Here is a 24,612-nt window from a genome sequence, read left to right as displayed (position 1 = left end):
AAATCCAGAGGCCTGCTTCTTCCATTATTTCCCTGGGGACAAGGCAGAGGGAGAAAGAAGCGAGCATGCGGGGGAGAGGCGGTGGAGGGGGGAGGTGTGGAGAGAGAGAAGCGGAGAGATTGGGTGGAGGAGTTAGGAGGAGAGGAGGGGAGGGAAGCAGCTGGGAGAATATCAGAGCAATCTCCAAAACCACCATGAAAGTGCAAAGCTGATAGTTCCCTTTGGGTAAAGTCGGAACTCAGAAGACAAGCACCGCGGTTGTACTTCAGCTAGAACTACCTCTACCCATCTGTCCTACAGAACTCATAGTGCAGCCATTTTAAATTCTGAAACCCTACATGGGGCTAAACACAGCAAGAATTTTCCACCATAGCACCATGGCCTATTTTTAAAAATGCATTGATTCAAAAGAGCACATCTTCAAGTACAGTATGGAGCCTGGCTTTCCTTGGTGGGTGTGTAGGCTACACTTGTGGCACGCATTTGGCTGTAAGGTCCGTAAGGATCAAGCCGGCCGAACTGGAGACTCAGATTTTATGAGAGCTGACTTGGAGGAGACACAGCACTGTCGAGAGCACAGAATCCAGAGGCATCACTGGTTGGAAGTGGAGGCATCAAGGGCTGGCCTCGTTTGAGAAAGTGTGACCAGAGTCTTGCACACTCAGGACAGTAGGGTGATCCTTTAGGAAGAAGGAACAGTGGTGATTTCTGATACCCCCTTCTTCCTGGTCCTGGCAATTGTGCATAAACCATCCTGGGGTGCTGGAGGGATGGCAGGCACCATTTTCCCCCCGGGATGTGGGATAGAGATGGAGTCCAGGTTGGTACCTTTTACAGGCCAGTGCTGTGTCTGTCTCACAATAGACGGTGACTTGAGTTACCTCCGTTTGCCTCACATTGGGAGTACCATTGGCCTCAGCTCCCCCATCCCTCCTTGGTTTTTAAAAATCCAACCTTACACGTAGGATCCAGCCCCATCCAGGGTTAAAAGTAACTGGGACCGGAATTCTTAGCATTTCATTTCAGCTGGGCAGGATGTCATTTTCCCAGCTCTTTTCTTGCCTCCGTTCATCAGTGTGAGTCCTCAGAGATGCCTGTTCATGAAAGTTCCAGGACTCAACTGAGAAACAGCTCTACTTTCTGTGGTCACAGGGTCAGATATTTTTCAGGATAGCTGTTAGCGTATATGTCAGTGTATGTTCTGGGTATCTATGTGTCTGAAATAGTTTCTGTGTTAGTGCTTGTGTGAATATGTAGAACAGGTAATAAGTGTCACAGGTTGAACTCTTAACCATGTTCTAGTTGATGTGAAGGGTGCTTGACATACCTTGCCTTGTTAATTCTTACAGCAATTACACAGCTAGATATTATTAACTCTATTCAGAAGTGGAGAAACCAGGACTCCTAGAAGTTAAGTAACTTGTCCGACGTTACACAGATAAGAAAGAGTAAAGCTGGAGTTCAAACCCAGGATAATCACCCTCAAAGCCTGAATGATGTCCACCATTCTAGGCCTCCTTACGCTTTTTACTGTAATGTATTATGAATGTGTTTTCTTTGCCTTCTAGATCTTCTCTGTGGAGCCCTCATGGGAGAAATACCTCATTATGTAGCCACTGCTTTAAAATCCTTTTGCTGGATCTTTTGGTAAAATTGGCAACAGCCAGGAGACTGTATCAGGTACAAAACAGAACCGAGTAGCTTGTTCACCTCCAGCTTTGAACGTGGCTTTTAGAATGGAAGTGTGAGGTTTGTTGGCAAGTCAGTTAAGACACTCCGATGAGCAGTAAAAGCTCCGGGCGAATGGAAGCAGCCCTTTTGCTGGACTAGAGGGAACTGGGTGATTCTGCTGCAAGGCCAGTGGGGTCTAGAGAGGGGGCCAGGCTTCCTGGCTTTTGATCGCCCGTTGCATGCACGTCAGGTGCTATCTAGAAGGTATGTGCTTCCCCTTTCTGAGCCTCAGTTCTTTCCTCCCTAAAATGTAGGTCCTGAATTAGATGGTCTGGAAGTTCTCTTCCGGCCCTGACCTGGATGAGTATGAAGTTTCAGAAGGAATTCACCCTTGTCGGTGGAGGCGTGTGATATGTACCATCGGCTGCTCTTGGGCGGAGAACTGAAAGGTCAGGTTTTCTATCTGGACCTGACCTCTGTGTGTTGTGAATATGCACTGGAATATGAGAAGCGGTAGCCCTCCAGAGAGTGACTCGGGGCTTCCTGCAAAAACCTCTGACCTTTGGATATTTCAGACTAGTGCAGAGGCGGGTGTCTGCATCCCTCAGTGTGTCGGTGCCGCTCATTCACTCCCAGAAGCCCTCCGGGCTGTGTCACGTTTGCCAGCGTCCTGCAGAGTGCCTGAGACCAGGACCTCTCCAGTTTAATGTGTATACACCTGGGGGTGTTGATGAAATGCACACTCTGCATTTTTAGCAAGGTCCCTGGTGATGCTGGTGCGGCTGCCTCTCAGCCACCCTTGTAATAAGCACTGAGGGCGGCACAGGGAAGGAAATTTGACTAAATTCAGAGGCCCAGGTTCGAGTCCCAATTGTGTCATTCCTTATTGCAATAAACCTCAAATAGATCCCTTTAGCTGCTCTGTGACTCAGTTTCTCCTTCTGCAGAGTAATGAAAGTAATTAATAACTAACAGTTAATGACTGCTTACCGTGTGCCTGGCAACACGCTCACTATATTTTTATGTGCTATATCTTAACTAATTCTCATAATAACCTTATGAGGTAGGTTCTCTTATCAGCTGCATTCTATAGAAACGAAACACAGAGAGGTTGAATAACTTGCCCAAGGTCACACAGCTAGTAAATGGCCAAGCTGGAATTTGCATTCACATCATTTGACTCTGAAGCTTGCACAACTTGTAGAAATGATAGATGTGAACAATCTTGGAACTTCTGTGTGTTATACAAGCATACCATATAATTAAATGCATTTATTTGTATGATATGTACGGTTTATAAATGTTTAGCACACCTGAAATTATAAGAAGCTGGTGTTTCCCAGATGGGATGGTATTGGTTTTAAGGGAAAAAAATATTGTTCGAATTTATATTAACGAAAGTCAGATGGTTTGTGAAGTTTCGAGGAGCACAGGTGTTTACGCTGTTGTCTTGGGCTGTTCAGCTAGGAAATGAAGTGTCAGCTAAGAGGAATGGGAGGTTCTGATTAACTGAATTCCTGGCTGTTCAGAATTAAATCCCATTTTGTTTCCAATCTTGTTTTTGCAAATTTGGACAATATATCCAATCACTTTTCTGCCTTACAGAAAAGCACAGTTACCCGACTGACTGTGTCTTGTGATTGAGGATACGGCAGCCATGTAAATTATTACCCTGAACACGACTTTCCTGCAAGTGGATTGATTGTGGGTTGATTGTGAACATCATCTGAGTTTGATATCTCACCGCTCACTGGACCCCAGGCTGTGATCTGGCAGGATAAACAGATGTCTGCTTTCTTCCCTCACCCCTCCTTGTTATTCCTCTAGAAGCTTCTATTTGAATGACAGAGGAAATCTTGAGTGGGGAAAAATATTCTTATTTGAATGTGTACCCATGCTTGAACCCCATTCTTAGAAATGTCCCAGTCTTAGTAGGAGTATGGCAGATACCTAGCACCTGCATCGCTAGGCCCCCATCTCCCTTGTCCATGGTGGACCTCACTGATGACACACCACACTCTTTTTGTCAAGCTCCAGCACCACTTCAGAATCCTACTCAACACAGCACTCCGGGTAGCCTGTATTCATCAGTTGTAGTTACCCTAAGAGATTTAACTTACATGTCATGTCTACCCTTGGACACTCACCTGGAAGTTGATTCTCCGTTTTTTGTTTTTTTGTTTGTTTGTTTTTTTGGCCATGCTGTGCAGCATGCGGGACCTTAGTTCCCTGACTAGGGATCAGACCTGCGTGGAGTCTGATGGAAGCGTGGAAGCGTGGAGTCTTAACCACTGGACTGCCAGGGAAGTTCTGTTCTCCTTTCAATTTAGTAAATATATATCAAACACCTATTAATTGCTTAGGCATGATGAAAAGAAATTCTGTTTTCCACTTACTCTGCATTTATTCTTCCTCCCCAAAGTGGATGACCTGCAGGCTTTTTGAAATTTTTAGTTAAGGTTTTCACAGATTTTTTTCTTTCTCTGGGATCTACATCCTGTTGTTCTGATTAATATGGTGACCATTCTTAAGGTTCCCATCACTTTTCATTACCGGCGATGTAGGGTCTTCATCCAGCTTCCCTACTCTGATGCTTCCAGAGGAATACCTGCTTTACAATGAACTGTTTCCTGTAGGCATCCTCTGGGCAGCTCAGCCATTGGCTGGGTGGCCAGTGCATATGCAGTGGCTGCTCTTGGCTCACAGCTGTGATGCCCTCAGCTAAAGCCCTCTCCTGACAGCTTATCTATCAAGATTCAGGAGTTCATTTAAATTACTGCCTAAGTCTCCTACTTGCATTTGAGGTCGTCATCTCAGAAGTCACCTGGAGAGCCTATAAGGACTAGAAGCTTGCCACCGATTGGGACAATGAATCCCCTCCCCTAAGCGCCTCCCCTGCTTCCTGTGCAGGTTGGACCACCACTTTGAAACACCTAGCTCATTAGGAAGCAGGGTGAACATGCAGAGCAAAGAATTCACACGTGCCTGGCTTCACAACAGGAGCTTGAGTTCTTGCTTGAATGGCTTCTGAAAGGCAAATAGCAGCCTAATCGCTGGGCTTGATTTTGGTCAGACTAGCTTGAACCTGCCTTCCGTTCACCTTGTCAGTTGGGCTGCGTAAACACCAGTGCGGTTTGCCCTTGCCATGATTAAAAATTGTTTTCAATCCTGTATCATTGAGTTTCTAAGATTCAGCATCCTAAGTGGTTGTGATGATATCGTGTGCCATTTTGAATTTTTAAAAGAAAACAGTGCAAAGAGTGAGAAATAGAGCATCTGCAAGATATAAGGCACTGTCTCTGGGCCTGTGAGGAGTAGCAGAGAAGACCTTTTACACTTAGCCAGTTCTCTAAACCAGGTATTTTTTAACTCAGGATCCACAAGCACCAAAGGACCAGCAAAGATTGACAAACTTTTTGAAATTAAACGCAGAATTTTCTGTGAATGTATGTATGTTCACCTTTTTAAGGGAGAGGATCCCGCCTTTCATCAGATTCGTAAACGTGTAAAGTCACCTGAAAGGTTAATAAGAAGTGCTAGATTGGATGGTAGATTGTTGTAAACTCATCCAGGAAACTCGCCTAAGGTTAACTTGGGACTGGAAGAAACTATCCTTTGGCCCTATAGAAATAGAAATACATCGCTGTTCTGCGAAGCTACCCAGGAAATAAGATGAATTTCTGTGGAGCTGGAAGAAGAATTACCTGGTTCTCTTCCCTTTTATAGATGGGTAAATTGAGGGCTGTAGTCTCAGATGCCAAAGCCACAAGAGTACTTCTTCTCTGTTTCAGATACTTTTTAGTATTCACTTAACAGTTCAACAGTTTTTTGGAACATTTACTTTAGGATAAACTGGGAGTTTTCAGTCTTTCTATATTCAGGGCATTTTTTCAAATATTGGACATTTTGCAGTACACTTAGCGGAATTAAGTTACACTGCAGTTATGGTATACAGTTCTTGGTTGTTCTCAACATAAATCTTTTCTTCTCTGCCCTAACTTGCCTTTGTCTTGTTCAATCCCGGAAGAAGACAGTCTTTCTTTGGTGTGGTTTTGATGACGTACTACTGATCATATGGTTAACTCACACTGTACGTTTTGGCATCATTTTAACAGTATACATTTTTAGTAATTCCATAAAATATATATTAAAAAGCAAAAATTTTACATAGTGATTCTCTCTTCTTTGTGTGCCCATGAAGTGTTCAGCCTCTAGTTGAGAACTGCCAAGCTAGATTCTGGGCTGGGTATTAGAGATTCAAAATTTTAAAGATCTACCTACTGAATGCTTATTGTTCTAGTTACAAGGTAACCTCCTTGAGCTTTTGGAAGTTATATTATCGTGGGAAAAACATTTAATAGCTACGACAACAGGTAAAATAGTTTCTGACAGTGACAAATGTTAAGAAAAAAATTAAAGGATAATAGAGTGGAGAGTGAATGAGAAGGGAAAGTGGGGAATCTTTTTAGGGTTCTTGGTGGAGGTGCCTTTGAGTGATTACATGCATAATGAAAAATAGACCAGCTCAGAGAGCTCAGGGTAGGACGCTCCGAGCAGTAAAGCAGCCACTGCAAAGATCCTAAGAGAGGGATGGCCTTGGCACACACACAAGCACAAAGGACCATCAAAAGGTCATTGGGGCCAAAACACGGTAGAGAAGGTGGGGAACGGGACACAATGAAATTGGAGAGACAGGAAAGGGCCAGATTAAATTGTATCTCGGAGGCCAAGGTTAGGGAGTGTGTACTTTATTCTAATTGTAGTGGGAAGCCAGTGGAGCTTTTTAAGCAGGGGGGTTGAGTGTTATCGCCATTGTTTTAAAAAACAGAACAGTTAGTAGAAAATAGATTCTGGAAAGGAATGAGTGGATACAGGGAAGAATAAGCAAGCTGTTGCCATAGCCCAGGCGGGAGGTGATGGTGAATTGGGCTAGAAGGGCAAAGGTAGAAATGGTGAGTAGAGGTCACGCATCCCACGCACCAAGGGAGTCCACAGTCTGGGCTGTTGTTCAGCTCAGCCAGAAGCACGTGGGCATTGCTACATCCTCAGGTCTGGGGGTAGGACGTGCGTCCAGGGGACATAGATCCTTCAACCATCACCTTGTGAAATCTGAATACAACAAACTCTTAAATATTTTCAGTGTCTCACTCCTGTAGACCATGTGAATTCACTTCATCCAGGGCTTCTTTCCAATAAAACATGAAACCAGGAAACGTTCTTTTCTTTCTCTGTACTTCCCTGCATCCTCTCACTGCTGCAGCATGAAGAGACTAGTCATGGCTCAGTACAAAACCACAAAAACCTTTCCATGCATCGGGCTTGAAGAAGGGAAATCAGCATCTTGCCTTTTTTGACTGTACCCCCCTCTGGGAAACCTTGAGAAATGGGTTTTGTGTGTTTCCCTGGACTTGGCTGAAGCCAGGTCTCTCCTGAAAATAACATCGCTCGCTGTTGTGTCTAACTCAATATCAATTGCGGGGCCTTGCTTCCAGCCTCAGTATTTGGTAAACACCCAGTTTCTTGACACTCTTGTTTCCCAAGTCCGCTGGGGTCATCTTGAGCCTTGGCCTCGTTCACTGAGGATCATGGATTTCTGGGAAGTCTCTACCTCCAGCCCTTCAGCACGGGTATTAAAGGGCCCTGTCAAGTTTTGAAGGGTGTGACCATTGCCAGAATCCCCACAAGCCGAGCCCCTGAGGCATGCTCTCGCCAGCTGGCCCACATCCACACCAGAAATGGCTGGATTTCAGTGGTTCTCTGTGTATGGAGCTGGCCGAGTTCCCCTGGATGAAAGGCAGCCTAATATAAACTGAAAATGTTATTAATAAGCAGCCACTTAAGAATTTCCTATGACTTGCCAGTGATTTGGGGGCCTCTGTGTGAACAGGGAGAAAAGCACAACTTGTTTTACATGGATTAAGGGACCGGTGCAGTCAGTCTGACGGGGCCCCAGAAAGGCATTCAGGTGTTTGGTGAAGGGCTCTGGAATCTAGCAGATCTAGGTCTGCGTTTCCATTTTCATCCTTTCCCAGCTGTGGGATCTTGAGTACGTTTCAGAAACACTCTGAGCCTTGGTTTTCCCATCTGTAAAATGAGGGTGATATTAGTAATTTCCATCTCTTAACTGTGCTATGAGGATTAAATAAGGAATGCGGGGAAAATGTTTAGCACAGAGCCCGGTGTACACTCCGTAAATGTCTTCTTCGAAAGGAAAGTTGGAAAAAGCATACCCTAGAAGTAGAACCAAACTGACTTCACTTTTCCTGGTTTAGGGTGAGAAAAAGTAGATGTGGTGTTCTAGACACACCACATAGTAGCAATAGTAGCAACCAAAGCACTTGGCTTCTTTGAGCTCCCCCTTCTCCTTCTATAAAATGGCAATAATAACCCTTGTTCCTCTAACTTTGTAGAGATTTTTGGCAATTCAGAACTGAATTGAAAGTGTGTGGGCAGCTCTGAAGTACTTGATCAGTCCCAGGGTCATTAATTTAATATCCAAACCTGTCTGCCTTGTTGTATCTCGGTAAGAAACCAAGGTCGTTTCTGTGACCTTGAAATATTAAAAGGATGGTAAAGGGTAAGTAATCCTTTGGTAAAGATAATAATCAAATTACCTTTCTCAGTCCAGCACACCTTAAAGTATAGACTAGGTATTTCATAAAGACTTGTAGAAATGACCTGTTTGCCACCCATCTGTTTTCCATTGATCTGTTTCCATCCCAACTAGAATATATTAGTAGGGGTTAGATTGACTTCTAGAGAACCAGAACCATGACTATTTTTATTGACTTGTTTTACTTTTTGTCCCTACCCAGAGCATAGGGCCTAGTAAGCTGGCACAGAGTCAGATTTCACTACACTCAGCGTGCTGTAGATATTCAGTTATTTAATGCTAACAGCAACTCAGTGAAGTGGCAGTTAAGATTGGAACCCAAGGCACTGTGCCTCCAAGGTCTAATATCTTAATCCACTGCACTATATACTGTTTTTAAGTACATAGGGGATATTTAATGCTTCAGATTTGGTCTACATGGGCTTAGCCAACTTCTTACACACAGAAGGTAGAGACTGAACAAGTACTTGGGCAGGGGGCATGGAAGAGAAAGGCAAACAAAGAGATATTTTGTGGAGTCTTCCGATTCTTGAAGTTGGGAGGTGAGGAGTGTTAGAATTCAGTGTGCAGTCATTTCCTCAGAAACTATTCCCCTGAAGGACTCATCTGGAAAGGAGGAGCTCTTGGAACATGACCTGCTCAACATCCAATGAAGCAAAAGCATACATGCCATAGAATCATGGTTAACATATGGACAAAGAGAAATGGAGGAATTGATCCGGGCATAACCATTCCATCTACCTTGGTTTCTTCTTAGGGAGGCGGTTGGTCTGACAGCAGTTCAGGAAATCAGAGCTTCTCTAGGTACCCACAGCCTTTCCTACGGATGCAGTGATGGAGGTAGCAGTGTTGCCATGGAGACACCATCAGTAGCCAAGTTCTTTTCCTTTGAGGGCTCACTCTTTCCACTCATTACGATGCTCAATTAGCTAGCTGTGTGTTTGGTAGGCAGATTCCTCACTAGCCTGTGAACATGGTTTACAATAAAGTTAAAACTCCTTCACCTGGGTTGCACGTGTAGTCCTCCAACTGCTAGCTTGTCACCGTCTTAGACTCCTCTCAATATCTTGATGACACCTTCTTCTCTCTCACCTCGTGCCTTTATTCAACCGTCAGGGATACTCCTTCCTTCTCTTTTTACCTAGCAGCCTCCTACTTAGCAAGTTGTATGCAGTGCCCAGCCCCTGGTAGGTTTTCTATTAATAACTGACCTAACAACAAAGTCACAGGACTGTTCACTTTGTTTCTTTGTTTCAAAACTTATTTTGAAAACTTGCAGTGTTATATACAGTTGACAAGAATAGCATAATGAACTTCCAGACACCCTTCTGGAAATGTCTGTGGCTGACATTTGGCACTTCTGTGCTGCTTGTTCCCTTCCTCCCTCTCTTTTTTGCATGTGCCCGCGATGCATACACATAGATTATTATTTTGGCTCAACCCTTTGAAAATAAATGACAGACATAATCCTTTACCTGTATGTATTTCAGCATCTATCTCTAGCTCCTTGTGGCCTAGATCTTTGTGTCCCAGTCAGATAGGGGCTCCTTACTGTTCTGTTTTGTTTTAATCCCTCACAACCACCACCAGAATGCATAGTACATAGTAGATGTTCAGTGAATTATTGTTTAATAAATGAAGCTGCCTTCGAACACTTGCAGTAGTACCCTCTTCCCCCTTGTCACTCACCTTTCCAGGGTACCCTGATCCATGGTTCCTCGTTCGGTAGCAGCTGTAACTCTCTGCTCTAGCCTGCCTGTCTCGTATGTGGGGTGGGCCACAGGGGCCCAGGTGTGGTCTTCACCCAGTGACTGTTGGGAATTGGGGGGTAAGTACTCCTGCCTCCTTGATTCTCCAGTGGGACAGCTCTGAGGAATGTTCTGTACCATCTCCCGAAGCTCCTCGACTGAAGGGAGTCTCAGTTGCCCAGAGCTTCAGCTGGTCATCACCTCTCCCTGTGTTAGCATCCTTCCCCGCCCTGCTTGCCTTCTCCAATTCCCTCTCAGGCCTTTTTGGGATCACCTCCCAAACTTCTTTATGTTCAGATGCCTTCCAAGGATCTGATTCTGGGGAAACCCAATCCAAGACATCATTCCTCAATTGCTGAGACATCAGACCTGGAAATCAGAGTCTGGTAAGAGATACTCAGAATATGAAAAGTCATCCAACAGACTTATTATTTTTTTAAAGGAAATGTGTTTCCACTGCTAAAAATTCCAAGATAAATTAGTCTGAAGTAGGGCCCTGTGTATGTTTCTTCACGGAAATATGAATTGACATATTAAGAGAGGAGACAACTGCCACTAAAGATGATCCTCTAGCAACCCTTGCAGTGCCTGGGAGAGAGAACCTCCTCTTGGTGCAGATGGCCAGAGCCCCTGGAGCCCGGGCGGAGGGCAGGGCGTTGGATGGGCCCGGCAGCGGGTTTTGGCTCTGTTGCTCGCACCAACCTCGTACCCAGCTGGCCCTGTCACAGTCTCCGCCCTTGAACTTCTGTGTTTTTTAGGAAACCGTTTTTCCTTTCTCACAGAGATAGAAATCTTGCTTCCAGACATGGCAAGTGTCAAGGTTCATGCCTGGGTCCCTCATTCAGACGGAGGGTTTGCCAAAAAAGGGGAAAAACACAGTATTGTGGCTGGGGGGAGGGGGTAAAGGAGCCAGTGAGGCCGCAAATAACAGGATATGCCAACGTCTGGGTATCAAGATGGAAGAATATAGGAATCCCAAGGGGAAGGGGATTAAGGAGAAAGGAAGAGCTTTCACACCCATTAGGATGGCACGGTCCCCTGAATCTCACATCGCCGCTTGGGCTTTGGGACAGGCAGTGGCTCAGCCAGTTTGGACGACAGTGATGGGGGAGGGGAGGCCACACACCACCTCCTGAGAATGACTCATGCCACACTCCTCCCCACCTCAGAACCTCTGCTTGCTTTCCCTCTGCCTGGAAAACTCTCTCCCTGGTCTTTCTCAGAGCTGCTTCCTACTTGGTCTTCTAGTCACAGCTCACATGTCACTTCGGTGGGGAGGCCTTTCCTGTTCCATCCTCGGCTCCTCTCTTATCTCCTTGCTTGTTTCCATCATGACACTTATCACGACCTATAAATGGCAAGTTTATCTATGTGTTTACCTGTCTGTTGTCTGTCTTCCTCACTTGACTTGAAGCCCCATGAGGCTAGAGATGACTGTCTGCATCACTGCTGTATGCCCAGCATCTTCATACAGTGAGTGCCTAGTACACAGTATGTGCTCAGTCACTGTTGTCTGCCTGGGGGGTTGGTTGGATATGGATGGAAGGATGGTTGGACAGATGCAGGGAAGGATGGAAAGATGCACAGAAGAAAAGAAGGAAGATTTGGCCACTCTCCTTAAAACAAGGTGGTGGGAAGAACATTGGTCTTGGAGTCAGACGGCGTAGGTTCTAGTCTGTATAACTTTAGTCGAGTTGCTTATGAGTTTGTAGAACACATAGTTCATCTGCGTGAAATGGATGAAAATGACAACTTTATAGGGCTGCTGAGAATGAGTAAAGGAGATAAACCGTGAGACAAAATGACTATTATAAACCTTTTGTAAATGTGAGAAATAATATTAATATTAGAAATACAGCCGCCGTGTTCAGCCTTACCGGCCGTCCTCCAGTAGCAAAGTACGTACTGGAGTCAGGGCCCTGAGGCTCAGACCTGTGGTGTGGAGCCCTTGATCCTTTGGGGACAGACTTCCGCCTCTCGCAGCATCCTCATCTCACGTGGAAGGTAGGAGCTGAAGCCCTGTGCGTGGGTCGTGTGATCATGTGACGCATGCGATTTCGGAGGGGAACAGGTAGTGTTCTTTGTGATAGTTCAGTTTTGACAATTCTGACCTATTCCTCACAGGAGTATCTCAGCGATATCTTAAAGCAGGGGGACCCCACTTCCAATTCTTACCGGCTCACTTACTCAGCACGGTGATGCCTTTTTTGGCTAAGAATACCCACTGTTTCTTTATTCAATTAGATCCAGGCAGCCTGTAGCCCAGTACAATCTCTCTTCACTCAAAACACGTATTTACCTATTTTTTAGTTAAAAAAAAAAAAAAAAAAAAAAACGCGTAAAGTGGGAAAGGTGTTCCACAGTGCGGTAAACTGAGAATAATTTTTGGCTCATTTTAGGCTGGTGCTCTGCATGTGTGTGATACGTTTCCAATAAGTCCTCATTGGAAATTTGAGGAAATGGGGCAGCAGAGCAGACTGGGGAAGCCTGGCTCCTGCCCAGCCCCTCGTAAGTCTGGCCTGCCGAGGACAGATCCTTTAGGTGGTTGGCAGTGGCATAAGTTATCACACCTCTGAGAGTCTGTGACCGATGTACAAAGACACAATTCAAAGCCAGGGCTTAGTGGTTTTAAATTATCCATGCCCCATCTCTCCCTACTTGCACAGAAAATTGAAAGTTGATAGCTGTAGAAGTCTGGTTTTCAGATGTTTTTTATCTGAGGAACCTAACTTAACTCTGTGATACCCGTAAGTGTACATTGCAATTCCAGCGTTTTTGGCATCTTCCACGCTACGTAAATAAATTCTCTGATCCTGCTACAGGGCACCAGATCAGAACAAACCCACTTATCTGCATTGAAGAATGCACATCTCCTTGCCGAGAGTGTACATGTGTGGGTAGCTCTGGCTCATGTCTTTTTATTTCGGGCCAGAGTCTTGTCCCTTGGTCCTTGCTGATGGTGTGCACATAGAATGAAATCTGGTCTCTGGTTTCTTAACATGAGGGAAAAAGGGGACCCAGCAGCTGTTTCTGTTTAACAGTGATTATCTCTGGGATTGTGAGTGTTTGAATTATTTTTTTTCTTCTTGCTTATCTGTAATTCCTGATTCTTTTCTACATACATTGTATATTGCTTTTCTTTTTAGGATAAGGAGGTAGTAGCTTTAAATTACCATAGGAGAAAAAGGCTTCCTCTTATTAAGAATAAAAGGAGTTATTCTTTCGCCTTTAGTGAACTCCAGTCATGGAAGAATTTAAACACCTAGGACGCATTTATTATTCAGCAAAAAGCTATGGAGGCTTTTGGGTTCTTTTAGCCCTCTGTCTTTAACAAACATGTCTTTTCCCGCACCTGATCTCAGCTGCCTGAGGCATTGCCGTATTCAGCCCAGAACTTTGCATTCCTCATCTATCACTTGATTTGTGTTGGGACTGAGCCACTCTTCAAGCAGTCTGTCCTTTGACCTTGTGCATAAAAGTGGCCTGAACCTGATCTGACCATGGACTTGGGACACAGAAGCCCATACCACAGGGGAGGTAGAAGGCAGGAGCAAAAAGCAGGCTGGCAATGAGAGACACTGTTCTAGTGGCTGGTGTGGTCCTGCTTCTCACCAGCATCTTTTCACACACATGCCCCAGAGGGACCTAGCTGAGTGACAGGTGGGCTTAGTGATATAAGAGTTTAATACATGGTAGTCCGGAGGGGTTGGCATAGATCCCCTGGAACAGTTTTAAAAATGTCCATTGTCCAGAGACCATCCAGTAATGTTGGTAGAACACGCCAGTTTTCAGACTATACTCTGACTCAGGTGCTCCCCTTCTAACTGGGAGGCTAGCTACAGAAAAATGTCCTCCAAGTGCACGTCAGAATCACCTGGAATGCTGGTGGACATGCACTTCCGGGGCCCTGTCTCAGTCCTATCAAATCAAAGTCATTGGGGCACATCACTGCTCCCTAGTCATCTCCATGTAATGTCTTAGAAACCGGATATACAATTTCCTATGACTAGAATCATCATGATCTGCAGAGTTTGATGATTAGGAATTATCTGTCTCTTAAAAGCCATCGATAGCCTCTGTTTTTCTTTCTACCATCTGTCAAATTATTGGGCACCTACTTTACGTTTTGATAATACTAGAAATGACCTTGAACTGTCCTGGGAAGTATGCTGGTTTCCAGACTTGTGTCTTTGGAACCCTTGGGAGGTTAGGACCATGAAAATGCCTGGATGTTGGGAGAAGGTTGAGCTCGAGAGAAGTTGGGCTCCGGGCCTCCTTCTGTCACATCAACTTGGGCAGCTCTCTTTTATATACTGAGTTTCCACATGGGAGTTCTTTTGCAAAAAAATATTTTCCTCTCATTAAAAAAAGAAGAAGAAGAAGAAAGAGAAGAGGGATGAAAGAGAGAAAGAAGGAAAGCGCGGAGGGGGAGGACTTAATGATGTGTTTCCAATCCTATCCAAATCTAGAATCCTGCAGTTTTTGACTTGAACGTGTCAGCATCGTGTGACAACGGAAGACTCCTTTCTTTCCTTCATCCTATCGCTTCTCACACAAAACAAGACATTGTGGTTCAGGATTCAGTGTTATAAATAACCTGTCAACATCTCAAAGATGAGACACCCCCCTAGAGACACACCGCCCCCCAATCTATTTATAATGAATCCTTCGGAATCATGGTAGGTGAGTTAATTGGTATAAATTGTTAGTGATTTTGCAAATGCTGTGGTCACTGGTGCAGATGACCAGAGTAATTTGAGACGGTTCAAAAGAGAGCCTTCAATACCTCCCGGTATTGTGTATTTCATGGAAGAGCCACTGGTGGCTTCTGAATACGGAAGCGAATGAATTTACAGCTGCAGGTTTTGGGTGGGGGGTGGCAAGGGTTGTTGCTGGGTAGAGGGAAGAAGGGAGACGGAGGATGCAGGATCTCTGCTCTCTGAATCATGCCTTATTCCTTGGAAACCTGTCATTCACAAACCCAATTATGTACAGGTAGAATGTCACCTCTGACAGAATGAAACCAATGCAAGCTTTGTATGATTGGGTTTTTTAATGAAATCCTGCTTTACTAGCAGGTTCTATTTTCATAAATGTCTCTTTAAAAAAAAAAAAAGCCAAATCATGTATTTCCCCACGCACTCCTGAGAAGCTTTAATCAGTGTGTCGAATCAGAGAGCTGTTGGGTGTTGCTGTGTGCATTTTGCCAAGAGGGAGAGAAAGACGTGAGGACCAAGAGAAAGGCTCTTGGCTCTCCCTCTGACCCCTCCACACCTTTCTGAGCATCTGGGCCTTGCGTTCCTCATTTGTAAACAGAAGTTGTTCAATTAGTCTCTCCGAAGGCTGTCATGGAAGCACTCAAAGGGTTAAAAATTCTCTGCAAATAATAATGCCTTGCCACAGAAGTGCCTGTTCATTATAAATGAGGAATGGAAGGCAGGCAGCTAGCAGGGAACATACGTACGGTCCTTGTGGTTTTGATTTACCTTTTTTTTCTTTTTCCTTTTTCTGGTTTCCTCTTTGGTTTTGATTTTTCTGAATGTGTTTGTTGTTCAGGAGTGAGAGGCTGTTCTCTGGTTGGAGTCAGGTATGCCCTCTGTAGGTTGTTATTAGGGCTCGGGGGTCAGATTGATCCTACTTTGAATCTCTGTTCTGCTGGCTATTTCAGGTGTACTTTGAACATGTTGCTTAAACTCTCTGAGCCTTTGTTCTCTGGAAAGTGGGAGTGATACTTCCTTTCTTGGATGACTGGTGTGCGCATCTGGGCTCGTGCGTGTCAGGTGTAAGCAAGTCAGGTGCTGCGCGTCCCGCTCCGGTGCCTCCACGCTAATCCTGCTTGCCCTTATCCGGCTTCACCATTCTTGTTTTGCGTCGCACTTAGCATTTTTAACGTGCTATTGTATATGATCGAATGAATTGTTATGTTTGTTGCTTATTGTTTGTTTCTTCCCCTCTGAGAATATAGGTTCTGTGAGGGGAGGGATCTTTATTTGTTTTCGCTGGGTATCAGTAGTGCCTAGAGCAGTACCTGGCAGATGGTAGGTACTTGGTGGTTATTTGCTGAATGACTAAAGAGGGCCCTCGCCCTCGCCCCTTTCTCCCTCCTGTTCCGGCTTCTACTCGGTGAGACTCATTATGGATCTGGTTCTTCAATTCTGTGTTTTGCTTTCGTCTTGTCTTTGTTCCTTCTTCTGGAGCTTCGGAGTTCATTAGATTATGTCCATCTAGCGTTAAAAAGTGTGCTGTTCCCTGCCTTGCTGAATAAATGAGTTTCACTGATGAATATTCTGCAGACTGCATTTAGAAAAAAGATCTCTACATTTTATTCTAAAAGTATGACTTTCTAGTAAAAAACCATTAGTCACCAAAGAGCTTCCTGAACTTGCTTAAACACACTGAAACTTTTTTCTTCCCTTAAGTCATAAACTGACATAAAAAGTTTCGGAGGGGAAAAAAAAAACCGAAACCCTGACTGCTTCCCAAGACCCCTGACTTGTTTACAGTAGCTAATTAATTAAAGAGTTACTGTTAAAATGAGCTCAGACTATTTTTAAAAGCAATAGCCAGGGTTTGGATGAAGCTTCTCTGAGGTTGGAGATGCAAACCAGATCCAAGTGTGCATTCTGTCTGGGTATATCTTCAGTCGGATGAAAGGCAGGAAGTGGGAGAATCTGACAAGCCTCACTTGGCTGGACAAAACTGATTTTGTTTCTTTAAATGCATTTTGGTGTCAAAATTCAGGCCAAGACATTAAAAGAATAGGGACAAAAACCAACTGATCATCTCAATAGATGCAAAAAAGCATCTGACAAAATCCAACACCCTTTGTTGATAAAAACACTCAATGACTAGCATAGAAGGAAGCTTTTTCAACTTAAAAAAGAAAAGTTACCAAAAAACGCACAATTATGTAATACTTGATGGTGAAGGATTGCATACTTTCCCTTAAGGTCAGGAACAAGACAGAGAGCTCCACACTTGCCACTTCTGTTCACTGGAGGACCTAGCCAGAGCAGTAAGGCAAGGTAAAGAAAAAAATCAGCATTAGATTGGAAAGGAAGGAGTGCAACGGTCTCTATTCACAGATGATGTGATCTTGTATATAGGAAATCCTAAGGAATACACACACACACACACACACACACACACACACACACACACACACACACACACACACACACACACACACACACACACACACACACACACACACACACACACACACACTATTTGAACTAATAAACCAGCTCAGCAAAATTGTAAGATACAAGATCAAGGTACAGAAATCATTTGTGTTTCTCTACTCCACAATCTGAAAATGTAATTATGCAAACAATTCCATTTACAATAATGTCAAAAAGAATAAAATACTTGGGAGTGAACTTAACAAAAGAAGTGCACAACTTGTACCTGAAAACCACAAAATATCATTGAAAGAAATTCGAGTAAACTGAAATAAATGGAAAGACGTTCTTTGTTCATGGATTGGAAGACTTAATATTGTTACGATAGCAATATTCTCCGAATTAAAGATTCAGTGCGATCCCTGTCAAAATCCCAGCTTGATTTTTTGCAGAAATTGGCAAGCCAACCCTAAAATTTATATTGATAATTCAGATGTCAGGGGCCCAAAAGAGCGAAAATAATTTTTTAAAAGAAGAACAGAGACTGAGTGAACTGATGAGGATGATTATAATTTTTGTGACTTTCTGTTTGAATTTAAAAAAAAAAAAAAAGAACAGAGTTGGAGGGCTCACACTTTACAATCTCAGAACTTACTACAAAAAACTACAGTAATGAAGACAGTATGGTACTAGCATAAGGATACACATATAGATCAATGGAATAGAATTGAGAGACCAGAATAAACCCTTATATTTATGATCAATTGATTTTTGACAAAGGTCAATGCAGTTGAATGGTGCTGGGGCAGTTAGATAGGCACATGAGGATGAAGTTGGACTCCTACTTCATGCCATATACAAAACGCAACTCAGAATGGGTCATAGACTCAAGTATAAGAGCTAAAACCATAAAACTCTTAGATGAAAATACAAGAGTAAATCTTAATGACCTTGGGTCAAGCAACGGTTTCTTAAATATGATACCCAAAGCATAAGGAACAACAAAAAAAATTGGGCTTCCTCAAAACCAAAAACTTCGGTGTTTCAAAGGACGTCATCAAGAAAGGGAAGACAGCCCACCAAATGAGAGAAAATTTTTACAAAGCATATAGCTGATGAGGGCTTGTATCCAGAAAGTATATAAGGAATGCTTTCAGTTCAACAATAAAAAGACAGTTTTAAATGAACTAAAGATTTGAATAGCCATTTCTCCAAAGAAGATATATAATAAGCACATAAAAAGATGCTTAACATCATTAGTCATTAAGGAAGTACAAATCAAAACCATTGTAAGATACCACTTCACACCCACTAGGCAACAATCAAAGAGAAAGACAGTGTCAAGTGCAGCAAGAATGTGGAGAAAATGGAGCACTCGTTCATTAACAGGTGGGAATGTAAAAAAGAGCAGATATTTTGGAAAACAGTTTGATAGTTCCTCAAAATGTTAAACGTAAAGTTACTGTATGACCCAGCAATTCCATTCCTAGGTAAATACCCAAGAGAATTGAAAACATATATCCATACAAAAAACCACGTACATAAATAAAGCACCATTATTCAAAAAAACTAAAAAGTGGAAACAATGCAAATGTCTACCAGTTGATAAATGGATAAACAAAATTTAGTTTATGGAATATTATAATGCAATAAAAGGAAATGAAAGATTGACACATGCTTCAACATGGATTTATCTTAAAAACATCATGCTGTGTGAAAGAAGCCAGTTTCAAAAGACTGCATATAGTAAGATTCCATTTATGTGAAATTTCCAGTACAGGTAAAACTTTAGAGACAGGAAATAGATTAGTGGTTGTCAGGGCCTGGGGGGAGGGGAAGGTGGGAAGTTACTGCTAATGCACATGGAGTTTCATTTGAGGGTGAAGAAAATGTTCTAAAATTAGTGGTGATGCTTTCACATCTCTGAGAATATACTAAAAACCAATGAATTGTAGACTTTAAAATGGAGAATTTTATGGTGTGTGGATTATATCTTCACAAAGCTGTTGTCAAAAAATTCAGGCATATGGGGATTAGAATTCTGGGCTGTTTTATAAGGTGCTCCTGAAGCTAATACTGAAGGTCAGAGTACAGGTACAACAGCTTATTAAAATTATTTCCTCCTTTATTTTTTTCCTTTCTTTTTATTTTACTGGTAGAAGCTAGAAATGCTCTTGTGTTGCTGACATCAGCGTTTTTATTGCTTCATCATTTTTGTAGCCATGGAAAAGGGAACAGATGGTAATCTTAAAAGAGAAATGTTTTATTTGGGGGAGAGAATTGTTATCTTTGGCTGCTATCTTTTGAAATAATTCACATGCATGATCCTCTTGTATATTAAAAAAAAAGCTACCAATGTGGGGTAATTTGGGGTTTCTAATTAGAATTTCAAACCTACAGGTACCTTTAGTGGAGGTGGAAATGTCTTTCCCATGAGATCTTAGGGTCAGCTTTGTTTAATGGGCAAAAATATTTTTGCTCTTCTTAAAGAAAATCTCACCTGCAGTTATTTTTATAACCACTTCCTTTTCCTAAGGTCTAGAAACCTTTTATAAAAAGGGAATGTTGTCACTATTTGTTAAACCTACTGGTAATATTTCTGGTCTGCATATGTATTGTGTATATTTAATTACTCTTCCAGTCAAGGAAATTGTGGTCAAGGTCCATATCTAGTGTTCTACCTAGTAAAATAAAAGGTGTTCTGACATTCCTCTTGGGATACTGATTTAGAAGAAGAGGTTGCAGTCCATGTTTAAATACCCTTAGCGTGCTTACCTGGTGGCCTCTGATGGCTCAGGACGTTTCCAGGTACGCAGTGCCACGCCTTCTACAAAGACAGGCGTGCTGTGGAACTCTCCTTCAGATGCCAGAAGCCGGTTGCCAAGGAATGTGTTTGTGGTTTGGGATCCAAGGGCTGGTGAGTGGCCGGCCAAGTGAAAAACATGGTTTCTTTTGCCTTCCTTCTCACCTCCCGCCTTTGCCGCTTGCAGGAAGATCTGTCTGCACTGCAAGTGCCCTCAGGAGGAGCACATGGTGACGGTGATGCCCCTGGCGATGGAGAAGACTGTCAGCAAACTCATGTTTGACTTCCAGAGGAACTCGACCTCGGATGACGACTCAGGCTGTGCCTTGGAGGAGTACGCCTGGGTCCCGCCGGGGCTGAAGCCTGAACAGGTACCGTTCTTGACAGGAGGGCATTTGTGGGGTTGGTTTTTACCTTTGTCTTACCCATCCTTCCTCATTCCGGTTCAGAAGGGAGAGTTGACTTTGCTGATTCAGAGAAGTGGGGCTACATGGGATGAAGATATCTGGGGCCCCAGTGGGAAACCAGAAAGAGAAATGAAACTGAGCCTTGGGTGGGCCATGGCTAATTCATTCTGTATTGCCATTTTTAACCAAATCTTTTTTAACCAAAAGATTGTCTAGAAACGTCTAGAAACATTAGATAATGAAACTTCATTTTTGGAGAGGGAAGGGACGTTCTACATTGGCCATCAATCTTAATGTTAAGATTCTTTGTAAGGAAATAAGGATTTACCTTATTCTTCCCAGTGATCTAATGCTGTGTTCAAAGGTTTGGCCTGGCTTTACAAAGAAAGACATTGACATTTCCTGAAATATTTTGGCACTGCCCACAGACTGTAAATATTATTAACTTGGTTAGATGAACTTGGTTTCTTTCGTTTCACTGCATTTCTCTCAATGATATACAGCTTCTGCTCTGCATTTCTTGGTACTTGGAATTTTCGCTTCCACGAGCCTCATGTTGGTTTAGAAGCCCCTCCTGTAAGCTGGATATTGTCGTGATCTTCCCTGTGCGTCTCTGAGACACAGGTTTATCAGAATCTTAAGTGTGCGACCACTATACCCTTCCTCTGACACAAGAAGTTTCTTTCTCTGGAGATCTTCTCTATGTCTGACAGTGTTTTGAAGCTTAAAAACCCTGAAATGTGAAGTCAGGAACTTGAGATGTGGTGATGCTTTTAGAAAAGGTTCTTTATGGTTAGGGAAGACCTAAGAATTCGCCAAGAACTTAAGGATGGGACCCTGATAACACCTCTTTGGTTAGCCATTTCTTGTCTATGGCCATACCACCCTGAATGCACCCGATCTCGTCTTCCATTAGCCATTTCTTCTTCTTCCTTTCTTTCTGAGGTTGTAAATTAACAGATGAAATCAAGCACACAGGCAGGATTTGTTTAGCCAGCAAAGGATTGTTTAAATTTCGAATTAGTCACTAATACTTAAAAATTACTAACACTTAAAAATTAGGAAATTTTAATTTTAAAGTTTAAAATCTTACTCTTCAGGGATTTGTGTGCAGGCCATTGAGTTGAGCACTAGTACTTCTTTCCAGGAAGTGTTGAGAAAGAATGCCTCTCCAAAGTCACCCTAGTCTCCACTAAGCCCTTTTGTGTTAATCTTCCTACGCCCCACAGGCACTTCCGGTTTGTGATCTCTACTCTGATTCTTACTAGGAAGAAAATGTCTTAGAACAGAAACATTCGCAGAAAATAATCTGCATGAGAATTGAAGGGACTTCTGTGTTGGGTTATCGGCAGAAAGAAAGAAGTGTGTTCTCTCTTAGTTTGTAGGTTAAGGTTATATCTTGATTTTCTTCTGTTCCAGTAAAGACTGTATTATTAAAGAGTAAGTTGAAGAAGAATGAGAGTATTTGATTGAGTTTGTCTGGAAACTCAGATGAGGTGGTGGGTGACTGAATATCTGTGTTTGACATCACGATTCTACTGGCAGTACTTGAGCAGTGAGTTTTCACACCTCGATACAGCTGTGAGCTTGTTTCGTTTTCTTGCTAACCTCATTTCCAGCAGCTTCTAAGAGACCCACGCTTCTTTTATTCACATTGCTTCCTGCTGAGTTGGGCCCTGAAATTCCAAAGTTAAGCTATTTTCAGTTCCCTGCTTAGGTAGATTCTTTTCTAAGGCCATTAAATATCATTCTATGGTGTTCATATTCAGAGAACATTTTCTGCTGCCCCAAGAGAACAGGCAGTTGCAGAAGCTAAAGATCTTGGTTACATTCACCAATTCCAAAAGCAAGTGCTTACGTATTTTTGAAGGCCACTTGCCTCATCCAAAGTGAACGTCTTTGGAAAACAAAATGACTTTCTTTGATTTGTTTTGAAAGAAAATGTTTAATGCTAGGACTTCCCTGTGGGCGCAGTGGTTAAGAATCCGCCTGCCACTGCAGGGGACACGGGTTCGATCCCGGGTTCGATCCCTGGTCCGGGAAGATCCCACATGCCAGGGAGCAACTAAGCCCATGTGTCACGACTACTGAGCCTGCGCTCTAGAGTCTGTGCTCCGCAACAAGAGAAGCCCACGCACCGCAATGAAGAGTAGGCCCCACTCGCTGCAACTAGAGAAAGCCCGCGCACAGCAATGAAGACCCAACACAGCCCCCAAAAAATTTTTTTAATAAATAAATAATAAATTTTAAAAAATGATTAATGCTATTAAACAAGTGGTTTGAATTATGTCAGATGGCAGGATATTCCTGTCTCTTATAACTGTATTTTTCTTTAAATGGTTTTCTCTATTCCCTACACTTACTCAAACCTATATGATACAGATGATTAGAAAGGAAGTCGTTCTCCAGAGAGAGACTGTCTCTTTAAGCTGTTTGAAGGGCTCTATATTTGTCTAATAAACTATGGATCTGTATTAAAGGTGTTTCAGGGGATCATGTTGCATGAAAAAAATGGTCTTCAAATTTTTTAATTATGAGATCTTTTAAAGTCTGTTATTAATGGAACTGATTATAGGTTTAAAGATTTTTTAAAAGCTGCCTAGTAGCTTTTAGAAAAATTTGAGACCCTAAATGCCTTTTACTAATAAAAATTCTGATGTTTAATACGATGTTAGTGGTCTCTGGTTTGAGAAAAACCATTTTTCTATCAAGAGAAATTACAGTGAACATTCAAATGCTTTGTGCTGGAGGAGAAATAGTCCAGACAAGTTAGGGTTCCAAGTAATGTGTTTTCATTCTTGTTAGAAACCTTTCATTGTATTCCCTGGTCGTGGGGTTGGTAATATGCCTTCAGGTGACACTCTTTATTATTCTATTTCTTCTGAGAAATGCCTTCTTCAGTTCAATATAATGTGAACGAAAGTTACCTCCGTTTTAGGGAGGTGTTCTTGAACACCGGCACTTAATTTTATAAAAATCCATTAGCTGCAAAACGCAACCTTCTTAAAATAGTGTGGAAAATGATAAATATAACAGTCGATGCTGGAAAAGAAAGGCTTCTCTCTTGTATTTTTTAATGGCTGGACTGAAAACTGATCGGAGAAGTTGCCCAGATCCTTTGCCTCTGCTCGCTGCGAATGAGGTGTTTAGTATTATCTAGAGAGCCCTGCGGAGGCAGAGCAGAGAACTGGAGTCTTCCTTGATTGACCATCTGAAGTTATCTATAAGGCTCCAATTTCTCTTCAGGCTTGAGCAATTCATCGTATGTGCCCTGTCTCCTAGAGATGCTATGGTGATACACTTACAGTAGATAATACTTTAGGAAGAATTTGGAAATTATTTAACAAGCTTTAAGAAAGGAAAACGGTGAGCAGGGTTTCTCAATCTCAGTGCTCTTGATATTTTAAGCTGAATAATTCTTGGTGTCGGGGCGGTCCTGTGCATTGTAGGATGATTAGCAGTGTCCCTGGCCTCCACCGACCAGATGTCAGTAGCACTCACCACCCTCTCCCCGCAACGTTGGGGTGACCAAACATGTGTCCAGATATTGCCCATTGCCCCTGGGGGATGAGCCGGGCACCCCAGTTGAGAACCACTGGGTAAAAGTAATGGTAGAACCTGGAGGACATGTCAGCACAAGTCGGGCCCAGTCAGAACAAGAAAAGGATGACTCAATTCAGCAAACCTTTATTTGAGCACCTACCAGGTCCTAGCCCTGGTGTTATAGCTGCTGCCTTGAAAGGAGGCTGAGTGTTTGGCAGAGTGAAGAAGGCGATCCCACGCTGCTCAAGCAGAGGCCAGTGCTCTCCGAGGTGGATCCTGCCATCCTCCCGAGAAGTCAAAACAAGAAGTGAAATGGTGTGAGGGACAGGTGACAGGTGGGTCACCATTTGTCCTCCAAAACAGGAATAGCTTTCTCCTTCTATAATGGGAAGACTTGCCCATTGAAAAAAAGGGAAAGATAAGAAGAAAGAAAGCAGATAAAAATCACTCATAATTCTCCCAACCAAGGAAAATTGTTTTTCAACCTTTTTTGCATGTGTGTAACAAGTATATATATGGGGTACATTTCTGTTTTGTTTTGGACAGAAATGTGATGATGCTGTCCACTTATCCTGAAATTTTTTTCAGTTTATGTATCATGAACTTTTTTTCTGTGTTTTTTTCTATACTTAGACCCAGATCATCTTTGGGAGTGGCTGTATAGTTCTCCACTGGTAGTTACTAACCTGTAGTGGCACCACCC

At 42.9% G+C, this 24,612-nt stretch overlaps 1 protein-coding gene across 1 annotated transcript in view; it reads left to right on the top strand.

Annotated features, from left to right (window-relative positions):
• PRICKLE2 (prickle planar cell polarity protein 2) overlaps positions 1-24,612 on the top strand; it is a 337,241-nt gene that overhangs the window by 219,409 nt on the left and 93,220 nt on the right. Inside the window, 1 exon segment of the mRNA XM_082664750.1 lies at positions 20,147-20,330. Within this exon segment, the coding sequence (XP_082520876.1) occupies positions 20,147-20,330 (184 nt within the window).

Source organism: Grampus griseus (assembly GCF_964374135.1).
Source record: "Grampus griseus genome assembly, chromosome: 10".
NCBI classification, from domain to species: Eukaryota; Metazoa; Chordata; class Mammalia; order Artiodactyla; family Delphinidae; genus Grampus; species Grampus griseus.
Note: the sequence above shows the minus strand (reverse complement) of the source record. Positions and strands in the feature narration are given on the sequence as shown.